The following is a 16,910-nucleotide window of genomic DNA, read 5'->3' as shown; positions in this document are numbered from 1 at the left end:
TGCTAGTTTTTGTAAGAGGCTTCGATGTATAATAACACAGTGTAATGGTAGCGATCTCCCTCCACTCGCGCCTGGCCTGGCCCAATAGTTCCAATCCCACAAATCTCCCATGGATAGAGGAGCTTATTTAAGAATGCATGGCATATCTTCCGATCAAATATCTTAACAACTGAAGTACATATATTCAAGAATCTGTATGCCAAATTTCAAGTTGAAATATTTCTTACTTCTGTTGTTATTAGCCAGAATGCGTTATGCTCCTTATCTCTGAAACTACTGATCCGATCCTAATATTTCTTTTCAATGCGTTCAACTAATTCTATCCCGCTTGTGCTTGCAGAGTTTTTTTCACCCACTTTTGCTCTAAGTGCGTTACTTCTTACTCTGGTCTTTTAATTAATTTTCAAAGAGCTACACAGTCTTTTTGAGAATTATACAAAATTCAGGCGTATAAATACTGATTAGTATGCAAAAGACTTAAATCATGCCCAGCCACGCTCAATTTCGATTCAATTATCCACACAGCGACTACAATATGATTCTAGGATGTATTCTGTTATTTTTTGTTGAAATCAGTGAGGGTTCAACAAAAAAAAAAAATATTGTGGATCATTATTGTGCGTCTAAAGTGAATTTGTGACATTTGTTCAATCGAATCAGTAATGAGTCCTGATGGCATCATAACAACGCTTTCACTTTGCTTTCAGAAGAAGCATTACTGCTTAATGAATACCTGCAGGTATATTTGTCGTACGGAATTGTCATTGGGAGAATAAATGGCTGAAAAGAGTGGGAATCTCTTATACGTTACATTCGAAATTCCACTAACTGTCAAGACGTCTTCTGGCTCTAAAGACGAAGCTTGCTGCATTTTTGACGTATCGCTGTGTATATCGAGTTATGTAATCCCCTCGAAGTTGTAGATATCTTTAACTCATGATTTCCTAGATCTGATATCTCTGATCGTATTTTTTGCAAAGTTGTCGGTGAGCAAAAATGTGAATGATATTCATGGTTATGATAAGAACGCTACTGTTTTGATAAAAATTTGATTTATTTCATGTTTCAATGTTTTCCGCAAAAAATTTGATCCAGGAAGTCGGATCGAGGAGAGAACAAAGTTTTACAGATAAATATCTGCTAAGTCAGCCAGACATCTGTACACCTAGGCTGTATATGTCTACAATTTGAAGGGCATTCATAACTAAACGTACACGCCGAACTGCCAAAACATGGAAAATCCATTCTTTGGTGCTTATGGAAATTTGACTGATAGTTGTCGATGGAATTCATTCTATATTTTACATCAAGTTTTTTACTACTAAATTACATCTGTACTAGACACCAAACGACATTATTAAATATTGTAGTAATGCAATAATAAGTATTGTACTAATGTCATCTGAAGGCCCGAGTGAAAAATTAATAACGTCACTTATTACCACTAACAAGGAAGGTATTCTAGGTAGATCTCTCCGATTCGACTTCTTTTGTAAAATTTTATAGTAAACTTATAAATAAACGACACGTAAATTTATTTATGCTGATTTGATGACAGGTCTGCAACTGTTATCGGTTGTTTCCGATCAGCCCGACATTGCTATTGGCTCCCTATGCAGGCCTGCTCAGATTGTTTTAGTAAACGAATCCACTCACATGTACAAAACTCCCGATGCCATGCAATCCCAATTGCATTTTGCGACTTATTTTGCTATAGTTGTTATTTTCATATTTTTTTACGTATCTCTACATATAGAGATATAGAGTCTACTGTGTCTGGTTTATAATGTACAAATAATTGATATCAATTCTTTTTTTTTTCAAATAAATTTATTGTCTTGTACATTTATCATTTTAAATTTATTTCGAAGTTGACCAGGGAGCGAAAAATCGTTCACTTTGTGATGTTTTTGCTGTGGAATGATAAATTTTTTATCTTTTTCTTTACATTTCCTTGTATAATTTTCATTTACCATACGTAGACGGACCACTCTACGTCGTCCGTCTCCAGCAGCAGCTCCTCCTCTGCTGCTTTTGCTGCTGCGCACAGCAGATCATCTAATCCGTTATCTTGTTTTATTGTGAAAAAGGCGTTAAATTATTTGCTTAGGGATTCATACGTGTTTGACTGTATTTTCAAATGTCGATTCTTTTTTTTCTTTTTTTTTACGAATGAATGTATATAAGTAATTATTTTTCCATTTTTTATGGTTACATATAGAATTCACTGGTAATGATTCTCAAAACGAGTCCGGCTGTTTGGTTTACCGAGTTGAATTTGGATTTGCTATTATATTATATAAATATGCTTTACCTGGTATTTTCTCGCACGACCGCTGCGAGACCGCATCGCTGTTCTGTTTCGATAATGTTCATTAATTTTATTTTATTGCTTACTTTGTTATTTATTCATTGATATTTCCAATGGTATACTTACTTTGTTCGGCATGTTTGCTGTATATTTAATTTATCTGTTTACAAAACAAAATATCACCAAACTTGGCTGTTCAAGACATCAAAGTGTCCACTGTCTCCGTCGCCGGTGAAGAATAGCGAGAATTGTCTTTCATATTGGGATCCGATTTGGTGTGGATGAATTTGTTCTCCGCGATACACAATTAAACATATCTTAAAAATTCCGCAGCAGCAGCTAATTCTGCTTCTCCCCCGTAAATTCAATTTTTATTCATGCGTGATTTGTAATCTCCAGGTGACCTGATCACGGCACCGTTTGACTGATTACAATTTTTTTTGTTTTTTCTTTTTAGTTGAGAAAATTATATTTCTCATTTCTCGTTATGAGAAAACTGTTACAATTGAATTGGTTAAAAAATATCATATTCTTGTGGGTGAAACTGCCAAATCACCCCTTGACATGCCTTACTTTGGAGAATTGTTTCACCCCCTCAAGTGTTTAATAGCTGATAAAAAAAAATGTGTTTCGCTTAGTTTTCATTTTACTATCACCTATTACAAAAGGAATCAAATCAGACAAATCGACCTGGGGGAATGTGAGAATGCCTTGTGATATTGCAAAAGTTATACGTTATACACACGTAGGTGATTAACGAACAACTGAATGAATAGTATTTTTTTTGTTTTTCATTCTTATCTTTAATAGCCATAATTCAATATACCTTCTGAGCAATTAATTCTGTAACTACGTGATTCAACTAGTTCATAAAAACAGATAAAATAGCTATTAACCTTGTAGCTCTTGACTAATAATGGGAAAGTTACACGCCTTTCTCTCACGGACTGTTCAATGCATTACGTACGCATACACCTTGTTCGAAATGTTACTAATTTTAGCTTATAATTTTCAAAATTTTCAAGACTATTTACCGAAAAATTTTTCAGATTAATATAAGCATGTGGATTAACGACGAACTATGACAATCAACCAACAATCCTCATTTCTAATAATAGAAAAATATTCGTAAAGTTGTGAGAAAGTTTTATTTTGCGTTTTTCCGATAATTCCTTCACTATTAGTTACAATACCTCATAAATGATCAATCATGATATTGAGTATACTACTACCTGACGCAGTATAGTCATTTCGCAACAATTTTCCTAAGATTTCTGGTATTTGGCGTTCAAATGTCCTTAATTGTTGTTTCGTTAGTTTTTTTGTGGTATACTAGCAAAACAACATACGTTGTTACAAGTGGCATACATAAGCACCCGAAGTTATAAGATGTGCATTGTAGGTGAGCCCAGAGTAATTACTGGTACTCCAATAAAATGATAAGAGTTGAGCTCGGTATAAAGGTTAACCCTCTCATGTACACATTTTTGCTTACATGCAATTAACTAAAAATTTTTCATACATGGGCAGCATTTTAAGGTTGCTGATTACGATTCTGAACCCTAAATTTGAAAATTCAAAATGGAGGATGTAAGATGGTGGACAAACAAAAATAACGATAAGAAAAATTTTGAAATTCTGTAAAAAATTTTGGTGTGTGTTAGGCTTGTAGAAAAATTGGCATTCGGATTTTCATGGTAGATAAGCAGGAAATGCTTTTTTCGTAAAAAATTACGAATTTCGACCATTTGTTTACATGTTCTATTTTTGAAATAAATAAATAAGTAAATTTTACATTTATTGTAGACTTAGAAATATTTCAGAGACCATTTGATAATATTTCAGAACCAAGAAACTCGGCAGTTGTCACCAAAAAAGTAGTTCAATAAATAAAAAGTTGCAAAAGAAAGGTGGGACACTGAGCGTCCCAGCGTGAATTCAAGGGTTAGGACCTATCATTCAAACGTATACAGTACATATACTTAATGTAGTATATATACTGTATATAGTATATTGTATGCAGTATGTATGTATATAGTATATCATGTAACCTTGCTATTATGTAAGAGAATTTACCGAAAAAACTGTGTTACAGTATGCGTGTATAGGCGTGCGTTGTTTCTGTGGTTTGTCTACAGATGTCGGTGTGTGTTCAAATTGCCAAGTATTGTTGTATTTAACAGATCTGGATACGGCAAATACATTATACAATAAATATACTGCATTACTACGGGACAAAAATAGATAAACAGTGATTTACTGTACGATTTTTTGGACTATAGTCCATTTGCGTAGAAAATCATAACTAATACTTCAATACTCAATACTAGAGGTCATCAATTACACCCAGCCCGTCTACGTCTGGAGAGAAGATCCAAATTCACGACAGAATACCATTAAGGAGATTATCGAACGCGCTACCTCCAAGGAAGATTGGCCTCAGGTAATTAAAATGTGAATTATTATAAGCTAAATCGAAAAATTGTATTCTATTATTATAGCGCTGACGCTGTGAACATTCAGTAAAATATATGTATAATTACGCAAAAAGAGCGAAATTGTCAATGGGTAAATATCTATTTTTGCTTAGCAATCGATTCCATTTGAAATGAAAAAAATCCATTCTTTCACTATTTACACCCTCAACGTTTGGGTAATTATATTTTTCTTGACATTGTGTGAGATTTTCTAAATTCTGCCCGTTTAAACCATTTCAAGGCTTCAACGATGTTAGTGTAATAAAAACTTTTGGTATATCGCTTGAGGTTCCGCGTAACCTTTTAAAACTACGCAGTTTTACCTTGACAAATTTTGCCAAGGCTTATAAAATCTTATTAAATTATTTCAAACACTATCATAAAACTGGTGAGCAACCTTTTTAAAATTCTATGAATTTTTTCGAACTGTCCTGAAAAAACCTCTTCGATTAACATGTGCGATTGTAATTATACGGATAGTAGTTTTTTAAATAAAAGTGACAGGAATTTTAGCCAGAATCACTTATTAGTATGTTCAAATTGCATCGGTGAATGTCCTTTTCTGAATTCATTTTGACTCTAAAAAAAGTGCTATCCATATAATTACTGTTGCGCAGGTAAAGCAAACAGGTTTTTCTTCCATGCGTGTACACGTAGGGGCAGTGATTCTGAGGCCAGTAGACTTTGGACAAGTTGGTCACGTTGGCAATGCAGATTCAGCCCGTAGTGGCCGGCCGACGGTGGCACTACCATAGACATATAAGAATGTCTATGGGCACTGCAGGCTGAATACGTATTGCCAACGTAACTGACTAGTCAAAAAAATTAGCCATCTCAGAATCACTGCCTCTGTATGTTATAACGACAGAATTTTGTTCTTTTGGAAGCGACCCGTGTCAAAAAACCACACATTTATAACGATCTTCTGAATATAAGTAACTTTCCTCAATTCCGCTACAAAAGAGCTCTGCACCATCGATATTTCAATCCATTCCGTTCGTTTGTTCATTTAATGTAGGAAGAAATCGGATGAGTTCGCTCGGTCGGTAAAGGTAGGATTGCTACATCGCGTTAAGAAAAGCAAATATAGACAATTATATTACAAAGTATAGACACAGTATATTACAAACTAGAGAGACTATAGACAAATTAGTTAACAGCGGTATAAGAGAAGAGAAATGGTTAGAAAAATGTTATTCGGTACCCCGCAATATTCCAAACTTGTCAGATCCCGGTCGATTTTCGGCATGCTGCTATCACTTGATTCGCTCGTCATCCTAGCGATACGCTAATTGGGCCAGTAGGTCACACGAGACGGGTCAACAGGTAAGACGGGCGGTCGTCCATCTTCGCTCGTCTTCTCCTCATTCGTAATCATATATTGAATTATCGGTCAGTTGAGCGATATGCAGAGGGCTGCGGTCAGCTACTTCGCGCTACGTATGAGAGGGTAAGGTGTAACCCTCACGATATTGCGGTATCGATGTTCGAAAAGATCTTGCATATAAAGCAATGATAACTGAGGATAATGATCTTACTCACGATGCTGCTGTATTAATAGCAAAACAGTACAAATCCTGTTCTGACTCCTCGCTACGTAGTCCAGTTGATTTAGATTAAGTTCTATTCTGGAATAACTTATGTTGACCGATTTTTTTCAGGTAGATTAGACCCCCACAAACATGCCCTAAAAAGTTCCGACCAAGTTTGGTTCAGGTTTAGCCGCGAAAGATGTTTGAACAATACAAAATTCACCTTTCGAGTATCAAAGCCATACAAAAAACACAATTTTCATGGTTGTTTTAATTTTGTGGCTAAACAAGTAATGATAATACTGATTGCGCAAGAGCTTATTTTTTAGAGAATGATGAGACGAATAACATTTGTATTTACAGTTTACATGTATAACTCATAGGAAAATAGTTTATCTACGAAAGGTGAATTTCGTATTGTTTAAACATTTTTCGTGGCCAAACCCAGTTCTAACTTTGTCGGAACTTTTTAAGGTATTTTTGTAGGAGTCTAATCTGCCTACAAAAAATCGGCTAACATGAGTTATTTCGGAATAGAAGTCACTCGATTTTATGTCCACTTCGACTGAACGAATGCTAGTACTCTCCATGCAGACTATTTCTCCGGCGCGACAGCTTGGTACTGGCTGAAGACAACCATTGTACCAAGACATCCTGGTGGTGATGGTCCTCGTCTCGATACACCATCCTGGTGGCGACAGTTCCCTTTTTGGTTCCCCATGCAATCGGCAATGGTCCTCATTTTGGTTCTCCATGCCGAGTTCACCAGTTAAACATGGTCCACCTTTTTACTACCTTTTCACAAACACGCTTCTATTCGATAGTTGACGAAAAGTAGGCGGTATGGTTGATTCAGCTCCAGGCGGATAAGTGTCGTCGGCGGGTCGCGTATCTGTCGGCGACTTATCCAAGCGGCTGTAGCGGTATTTCGATGGTTCGGCTTCTGGCCGATAAGTCTGGTCATTGGAGGTCTGGCGTTGGCACTTTGCGCTGGGCAACAAGCATGACCTTGTTCGGAACTCTTGCAGGCATCCACCTGGAGTCAGGTTGGCAATATTCTGTCCTCTGGCTGACGGTATGTTGCTGTTGACTCGGTTCGCAATCTCTGCGCTGCGATATCCAGTCCCCTCGAGAGATGTTTTTGAAGATAGCTCGGGTAGTGCGATACAAAATTATAAAATAGACAGGTATTAGCTTAATGAATTAACCTCACTTAGCATTAGCTAGTCGTTTCTTCAGAGTATTGGCCTCGGACGTGCTTTGGTCGTGTCTATCGCTATTCTGTGGAGTAAGGGAGCATTGTATTTGAACCCATGCGAGAGAGTATAAAATACCACGTCACAGTGTACATCAAGCTATTTAAGAAGATATCGTACATCTATTCTAATTTCTATGGCAACGCCTACTGAGAATATGATTTGAAAGCAATAATAAAAGTAATTCCAAAAATTATCCAAAATTTTTAAATATCAGATATTTTGTGTGGCATGATTTAATTTAAACGATTTTTTCGGACACTTTACAGGTGATGATATTTCCGGAAGGAACGTGCACAAACCGATCTTGCCTCATCACCTTCAAATCAGGAGCCTTTTACCCGGGCGTACCGATTCAACCGGTCTGCATCCGGTACCCAAATAAATTAGACACTGTTACATGGACGTGGGAAGGACCTGGAGCGTAAGTTATACTTATCACATCGTCTGTCCGTTGTCCATATTGATCAGAGAAATCTAACGAATTCACAGTCGCAGGAGCACGACCGATCTGTCTCACTACCCAGCCAACTCACTGCTCTCTTACATCAGCTTGCCTCAATCATTACCCTTCTTGTTTATCAACTCTCGACCTTTAACGCCGTGACTGAGTATGTTTGGTGTTCATCACATAATACCCAATTCCGCGTATAACCCAGCTCAAAATGTGTCAACTCTGAAATGACTTGAACCCGTTGCTTCAGCAATTACAGAATACAGCGTAACCCCAAAGAAATACATCTTTATTCCAACATACTTATGTCGTACCGAGAGTTCTTGAAAGGATCTACTTGTAGCGCAAGCGATTTAACTTGCTTAAGTTTTATTAGCTGACATTCGTTCTCACAGCCTGAAGCAAACCTTCGCTGACAAGAGCAAATTCTCCAGAATTTATTGGTTCACAAGTGACAGTCAGTTATAACCTCTTACCTATTAAGAATCGCATGCTGGTAATGTTTTTACGAAGTAAAAACTACCCTTACAAACTAGAAAAGTTGCAATTGCCGAGTAGGTCCTTTTAAAAAGAACTCTCGGTGTCATGGAAGATGGATGTGACTGGCGATAGAATATGACTGATGATGCTGAAAAAAGGTTTATTCGTTAAATTAAAATAGATCGTTGTGAGAGATCTACTTAAAAATTTATTTGTTTGACCCAGTGTTCAACTTTGGCTAAAAAATTATTGTTTTTATATTGCAAATCTTACTCTCAAAAAGCATACAGTTCAATGGCAATTAACATTTTCCGGGTTCTAAAATTATTTGAAAGATCTCTAGTGAAAAAAAGAATAGAGTTCTAAAATATCGTGACAATCAGATTGTGGTCCGTACGAAAATTCAAAGGGATTGAAATGTTTACACTAAATTGCTCGACATAAAACTGTAGGTTCTCCTTCGATTTGATTATGTTTCTACAGTGATTGTTAACTTTTATGAATTGATAAGCCTCTTGTAAACAGGTTCCAGAATCGGTACTAAAATGTTTTCAACACAGGTAAATGTTTACTTTGGTCGGAAAGTGATTAATTATATTTCTGGGTCGTTTCAGATTGAAGCTACTGTGGCTGACACTAACGCAACTAAACAGTAGTTGTGAAATCGAATTCCTTCCAGTTTACAAGCCAAGTGCGGCTGAGAAATCTGACCCGAAACTATACGCGAACAACGTCAGGCGTTTAATGGCCAGGTAACTAACTATTTCGTTACAGTAGTGAAGCTCCTTGCCAAAGTCGCTAAGAAGACGCTAAAACAGAAAAAAAGTGATGAAAAGTTATTATTATTGATGTCAATTTTCTTCCCTTAGGGCGTTACAAATCCCAGTTTCAGACTACACGTACGACGATTGTCGGATTATCAGCAAGGCACATCAATTGAACTTAAAGCACGTGTCCACCATTATTGAGGCACACAAGCTTCGTTATAAACTTGGGTGAGTTGAAATGATCTATATAACATGTTCTATACGAAATTTAAAAATCTCAGAGCATGAATGATTTTTTCTGTTTCTGCTTATAGTCAATTTGAATTAACAGCCAAATTTTTAGTTTAATTTCCTATTCAACTCGGCGATTTTGTTTTTCATGCGTAGTCGAAGATCTATGTGAACCTGGCAACACGACATGTTCAAAAATAAATTTTCAAAATTTCGATCTATTCTCAACCGTTCATAGTTGTTTGTAGTAAAGAAATTTGCGTTTGTAGTAAAAAACTAAAAAAGATGCAGCGTTTCCAAAAATGGGGCTCACCCCACTTTAAATTTTTCGAAAATCGTAAAAAGCCGTAGGTGCAGAAATGTTTGTAGTTGACCGTAGTGAAACAATTTTTGTTTGTACTAACTGGGAAAAAAGTCAAAGTGATTTTTAAATTTTCGAAAAATCAAAATTGGCAATTTTTGAGGTACATCGGGTATTAACATTCCTATGAACGCAGAATCGTTTGTAGTTGATTGTACTGAGAGAATTTTCGTTTGTAGTAGTCCGAGAAAAAAGTTACAGCCCTTTTTCAATTTTCCAATAAAATAAAATTTGATAAGTTGACAAACTTGTGAATACCCTGTGCGTTTCGAAGGAAAAAGTTTCGCCTTCTCATTGTAGTAGGCTGCCGCCACTCTTGCGTGTTCTGAGCGAGTCTTCGGCCCGCTTCGTCCACCCTCGAAGCGCGCGCAGCCCACTACAAATTCAACGCGTGTACCTGTCTCATAATATGAGCCCGAGCGGAAAATAAACAAACGTTGGACGACACGTGGTATCTCCGCAGCGTCTACATGCATTTTAGCTGCCTGATCGTTGGCTTAAGATATATTATATTACTTGTTTTCGATTACTTGAGACTTATGTAATCAAAATTTTTTATTTGTTTTCCTCCACGCTAATTTTTAGCATCGTCATAAGTCACTCTCTTGTGACTATTCATACTATTACACTCGATATTCGTGTTTTTGGTTATTCTATCGGTAGTCTTCACTGCTTAAAAAACCAGAAACAAAAAAAAAAGAATCAAACGCGCACATCTTAATTGGTCGATGCCTAATGATAACAATCCTTTACCGACCTTACGCGAAAAAGTACATCTGCTCACGAGTACCAGCTTCTGCGCGTGAGTGATTCCCATTTTTTAAGTCAATGGGAGATGTGGTCAGAGTTGAGTCGGAAACAAAGTCCCATATATAGTTATATAGGAATAAAAGTCAATTATTCCCTTGGGTTATTATGAGCAGTAAACCCATCCGCCAGAATACTCGTCGACTTTATTATCTTGTCACGTAATGTACTTCTATGATGTTTTTCTATTCCACATGATATCAGCTGATATTGAGAAAAAAAAATTATTTTGCTTTACATAAGATATTATTTGATCATACACTATCATTACATTTCTTTGATTTTTTCTGTCTCCATTACCGAGGGCAGATTAATACTGCTCATAACTTGAAAAATGATTATTCCCAACCTATTTATGGCTTTGTTAATTATTCTTCTTTTTTCTTTCCTTTTCATCGTGCAGAGAATCGAAAGATACAAACGTACTTTCATTAATTGATTATTGTATCTTTAATACCTATGATTGTGACGGGAGAAATGAGAAGAACGTGTAAAACTGACATGAGTTTAGTATCACGAATGTTACTACTTGAATATGAGTAGAACATCATTTAGATTTCTCATTGTGCTCGACATTCCATTGACCAAATTCGATATCAGCTACGCATGAGCCCGTCTTACGTTCCGTGTCCCGTTTACGTTAAGTCTAGAATGGGTTTAATCGGTAAACGTACAAATCGTGACGTACGAAAGTTTCTAAAAATGTATAAGAAACGTGAAGAAACGTTACGTTCTAGGAAGAACATCGTAAAAATATTTGATTTGCAGCGTGATTTTTGGCTAAAGCTGAAATCACCAACTTTGTGATGTCCAGGTTCACGAACTTCTTGTTAAGCTTGCTTTAAAGTGGAATTATGTTATGGATCGTTCCAACTATCACTATGTGCGATTGAAATAATTATTTATACACAACACTTTAATTTAAATACACATTTATTAACAATATGATGTTCTTATAATCGATTTGGAGATTTGGTTTCACAATGATGTTGCTAACTTATTTAGTCACACTGAGTTTGGAGGTTCTGGATAAAAGCGTTCAGTGATTTGGAATGATCTGTTCTTGATTTCGAAGAGTTCTGAATTGTCTGAAGTTTGAACTGGTTCTGTATTCTTTGACGTTCAATTTAGTTCTATGCTTTTTGATGTCTAAAGGATGATTCTTGGCTACATCAGTTTGGTTTGAAGTGGGAGTCTTGGAAAGACATCTGATTGGTTTTCAGATGCCTCAGCACAAGACGGTTGGTCTTGGAAAGGCCAATCGGTGCAGTGCAGACAAGATACTTAGTTGCAAGAAAGATTTTTGAGTTCTGAAAATGACACTTTGTGAATTCTGCTTACCCTTTCCTTTTTCACGTTCCTTACGTTTGGTCAGTGAAGTTTATGAACCTGAATTCTGTGAATTTTGATTGTAGGCTTGATTGTAGATTTTGATTGAAGTTAAGTATGCAAAGTTAAAATTATACGGGCGACTCGCAGTAATCCGACAAATGTCTTGCAAGGCGGTGTCGGATTATCAAATTTGTCGGACGATAGAGTGGTGCCACTGACCCCTTGTAGTCTGGAACTTTTTAAAAAGGAGTACCTTGCATTCCGACGAATTATGAAAATGGTGAGATAAAATCGATACTGCACATACATAATTGGCATGTCGGATTACACAGGGTGCCAAATTACCGAGGATCTACTGTATACTGCATAGCACTATACGAGTGTAAGCTAGGTTGCGAAATAACGGATGGTATGTTGTACACAGATTGTTGGTACAAGACCGTCATATACAAAGACGGTAACTAAATCTAAATCGATATGAGTCTTGAATCTATCGTATGAGCATGTAATTATTGAAAAAAAATAATTGAAAAAAAATCGAATAAAAAAACAGGAGTTCACCACGTCCTCGCCATTGGTTCTGCGTCGCGTAGAGAGCGCACACACCAAGCAAGAATAAATAAGTAGAGGAAATTACTATGTGCGTTCATGATTTGTTGAATGAGTAAGGGCGACAACAGTACTACATATTATTTGGAACGAGTTATTTTGTGGGAGTTCACGGGACGTGTAACCGGTAAAGACGTTTGTCATGATTGTTAATATTTCGATTGAAGAAAGAATGAGAAAATGCTCCGTTTTGCGAAACACTGTATTTTTTTAGGTTTTTCACTACGAACAAAAATTCTTTACTACCAACAACTACAAACGATTTAGAATAGAAAGAATTTTGAAGGTTGATTTTTTAACATGTTGGGTGCCAGGTTCACACAGCTGAGTCGAAGAATTGTAATAAATTTTTGTTGAAAGTTTCTTTTCAATACTGTAATAATTCTTATCTCATTGAATCTAGTCTACGGGGTTATTGATTCGTTGCTGAACACCAGCGATATACCAATGTAGAAATGGATAGAGATTCGTGATGTTTAGATCGTAAGCTTGTCTCAGGATTGGCTGGCATAGCTGTTACGTAGTTTGAGCCAAAGCCACACTTTGATCGTTAGGTTTCCGAGCCACGTGGTCATTATCGTAGCATTGTCGCAGCAACAATGATCACACGGTAAGGGAACTCTACAGTCGACGTGTAGCTCTGACTTGAATCATGTGAGAGCCGCACCACCCAATCCTTGGACGTGCTTACGATCTAAACTACCGTGAATCTCTATCCATTTCTACATTATCACATCATTGGTCTTCAGCAACGGTTGAATGGCAATGTTGAAGATATGACACTATACGTATGTAAAATCGACATGCCCTAGTGTTCGAAATCTGTGCACATGTATGAAAATGAGAAATCTCTTTGGCATCCGAATTCAGTCGACATCTAAAGCTCTGGCAAGTCATGTAGTTTTCATTTTTGAAGTGAAAAAACGTTAAATTCTTCATACCAGTATGTGACTTCATCTTCAGTATGTGACTATCACACATTTATCAATGCAAGTCCATTGAATGACGCATACATTCACATATACACGAGTATATACAGATGTGCAGTAGTTTAGATACAATGAAAATTAATGTTCGTATTTATAACCCGTCAGATTATTGCAAGGAAATACAGAAGAGACGTTGGTGAAAAGTAAAACTGAATGCCTGGACGAAATCGTCGACCTTCACAAATTTGCTAAGATCCTAAGACTGGATGAAAAGGACCCAGCGACTCGACAACTGTTTCACATACACGATTGGGTCAGTACAGAAAATTAATATACAAAGCAGTAACCAATCTATCCACAAAGCTGTAACTTGTTAGCCATTTAAAAATATAATCATACCTATTTGTTTATTTCTACAAATTTCAGGATCACTGCGAGAAGGTCAACCTAGAGGAATACGTATTCACAGTCTTAGTTATAGCGAAGGCGGATACTGTTGAGGAAATGATAAAACTAGCTTTCGAAGTAAGAGAGATGGTGAACACGCTTGCCCTGTACCTTACATCATTTAGCTGCCGAAAATTATTATCCATGACATGTACATTCGGATCAGACCAAAGTTACGAGGGTTCCGTCGTTGATAGTCACCACGTATAGCGTCAAATTTGCGAATTTCTAACTAGAACCATTTCGAAAATAATCAATTCCATTCGGTGAACAATACGACAAATCGACGGGTCAACAAACCGATATTTCTCCAAAACTTTGTTTTTTTGTTTATAGAAACTACGAAACATAAAGACCTATTGAAACTAGACAAAGTCATTCTATTTCGCAATACCGATACTTTTCTTTTCACTAAAGTGGTTGAAAATAAAATATGTATTCACAGAAAGAAACTGAAATTAATTATACGTTAACGAATCCTTCTTCAGATTTGTAACCCAAGTGAGACCACTTCCGTTGACGCTAATACGTTGAGGAGAATTCTGAAGCTCTGTTTGCACCTAACGCCAGAAGAGTCTGATAAAATATTCCGAGATGCTCTGACGATAGACACAATGAGAGTGAAGTTGGGTAAGTCACTTTTGGTTAATTATTAATCTCCTTTTCAGTTCACCAATCCATTTGGTACGATCAAACATTTTTATCGCATATTTTGGTAGATTACGATCTCATTTGAACGTAAACTTTTTCATATACTTCTACGGAGGGTTTGTTGTTGAGGGAAAGGTTTGTGTTAATTCAAATCTTGCATGCACTGTCGATTTCATTCGTGCGCTGCTTAGTTGGGTGTGCTTTTTAAGACTGCCTGTGGGTTCGCTGATATATTATTCGCGAACCGATTGGTGGCTGATTGAAAGATCCCGATATTCACGTTTTCGGCCGACTTTATTTTGTGAAAGAGATATATCAATTTCAAGAGTGATAATGTAACGAATCGTCAAGCCATGTACAGTAATATTCATTAATACCTTGGGCTTCCAGCTAACTTGTTTTCGGTCCGAAACAAAATGCGAGCTCCATTCTATACGAATTATGCGATAATGATTGGCCATGCAGCCGACGTAGGAGATTGGGAGTCATTGTGACGTAACTCGTGAGTCGAACTCGCATTTTGTTTCGAACCGAACACAAATTAGCCGGATGCCCAAGGCATTAATAAACATTACTGTACAATTTATCTATTCGGTTTAGCCCACTGGTTTTGCCATAAGTGAAATGAAGCATCATGGGTCATTTCACATTATCAACATCATGCCGAAAACATTAAGGGTCTATTGGCTATACAGTCTTAACCAAAAGTGAGTCTCGTCGACAATATTGAATACTTTATGATAAGATAAGAAACTGAAAAATTCAATCAAAATAAAGACGATAAAAAAATTGAATTTGAATAATTATAATGCCCAAAAATTGATAGTAAATTGTTTAAACAAAACATTATTTAATAAATTCTCAGGCAATATTTTTTTGTCACGTGAAATGAATTCGTTGATTTTTTCTGAACACACTGTGACGGCCGCACTACTCACCTTATGGGAAAAGTAAAGGGAATATCAGCGCTTGCAAACGTCCGTAACGTGCAACACAATAAACTCCCAAGCAAATAACGGAACGAATATGAAGTCAAATAAACTCATATAATATTTAAAAAAAAAAGTTATAATAGGAAGTAGTGATGTTGTTGGGCGCTAGGCTGTAATGGCCAAGGGATGATATTTACGAATCAAGACAACTTTAAATGCTCAGCTATCAATTTGGGCAGAAGGGAACGTGAGAGCAATGAGTGAAGCAAGGCAGGTTAATAAAACACGAGAATTTAGTAGGTAAGATAGATTTATTGGAGGCGGGTAAACCAGGTGTCCAATACGCTACCTTTCACATGCAATTACTAATATGAGTAATTTTTCTGAATTTCGCTACGAAAAAGTGATGCACCGTCGAAATTCGAACTGTTTCCGTTATTTTGTTTATTTAACGCAAGAAGAAAGAGGGTGAGTTAACTCAGTCAGTAAATGTAGGAGTGCTACGTGCTCTTAATCACGAACTACGCAGTAAACGCACATATGCGCACGTAGAATATTATTATTGCATTAAAATATATTTCATAAATCTCACACGTTTTTTTTTTACGTAGAGTACAGTTTGGCCTGCTTTTTCTTTAGCCGACTAATCTTTATCGTGTCACAACTTTTGATTTTGGTTAATTGGTGCATTTGCATAACTGTGTAGTAATGTAGGCGGTATGCGGCAACTTCCTCCTTATGCAAGTCACGCGAAAACGAAAACTTACAATTTATTAGAGTGACATCTCCGTGGCTCCAACATTCGGGCAAACAACAACGATCGACCTTTTTTTTCGTTCAAGTGAATGGCAGAGATCAGAAGATTTCAATCCGGTTTTACCCGTCAAATTTTCGTAAATACGACTCCATTATTGTTTAAATCAGCCTTGTAGGAGCGTGAGGCCCCTGGCGGAATGCCGCTGTACTAGAACGATAAGATTACAGAGCTCTACACAGGGAATATAGGGCAGTTGGATCACCTCTTGTTCTTACACCGCGATGGATTTGCAATGCGGAATTGCGGGTGTCCGCAATTTGATGCGTTGAGGATAGATTTCACCAGGAGTAGCGGAATCAGTTTGGATCTGATAGGATTCCCCGGCGTCTTGATCCAGTTTGGGCTCGTCTCATCAGCTGGTTGACATAGTCACGGTGATTGACAGTAAATGTTAAAATATTCCGGAGCTGATGTAGCAGAGACCCAGGTACTCCAGCTTAGGCGCTGACTCTTCTGTCCGGAGTGATGACGGAAAGGTATTTCAGTGTACTCATGCCCACAGTTGAATATGGCAGGT

At 37.0% G+C, this 16,910-nt stretch overlaps 1 protein-coding gene across 3 annotated transcripts in view; it reads left to right on the top strand.

Annotated features, from left to right (window-relative positions):
* LOC124405320 (lysophosphatidylcholine acyltransferase) overlaps positions 1–16,910 on the top strand; it is an 87,428-nt gene that overhangs the window by 61,089 nt on the left and 9,429 nt on the right. For all 3 annotated transcript variants that reach the window (XM_046880133.1, XM_046880135.1, XM_046880134.1), the window contains exons 4-10: positions 4,642–4,754; positions 7,846–8,000; positions 9,125–9,262; positions 9,380–9,505; positions 13,712–13,859; positions 13,973–14,071; positions 14,482–14,623. In XM_046880133.1, the coding sequence (XP_046736089.1) occupies positions 4,642–4,754; positions 7,846–8,000; positions 9,125–9,262; positions 9,380–9,505; positions 13,712–13,859; positions 13,973–14,071; positions 14,482–14,623 (921 nt within the window). The remainder of the gene's footprint in view (positions 1–4,641; positions 4,755–7,845; positions 8,001–9,124; positions 9,263–9,379; positions 9,506–13,711; positions 13,860–13,972; positions 14,072–14,481; positions 14,624–16,910) is intronic.

This window comes from Diprion similis, chromosome 4 (assembly GCF_021155765.1).
Source record: "Diprion similis isolate iyDipSimi1 chromosome 4, iyDipSimi1.1, whole genome shotgun sequence".
NCBI classification, from domain to species: domain Eukaryota; kingdom Metazoa; phylum Arthropoda; class Insecta; order Hymenoptera; family Diprionidae; genus Diprion; species Diprion similis.
Note: the sequence above shows the minus strand (reverse complement) of the source record. Positions and strands in the feature narration are given on the sequence as shown.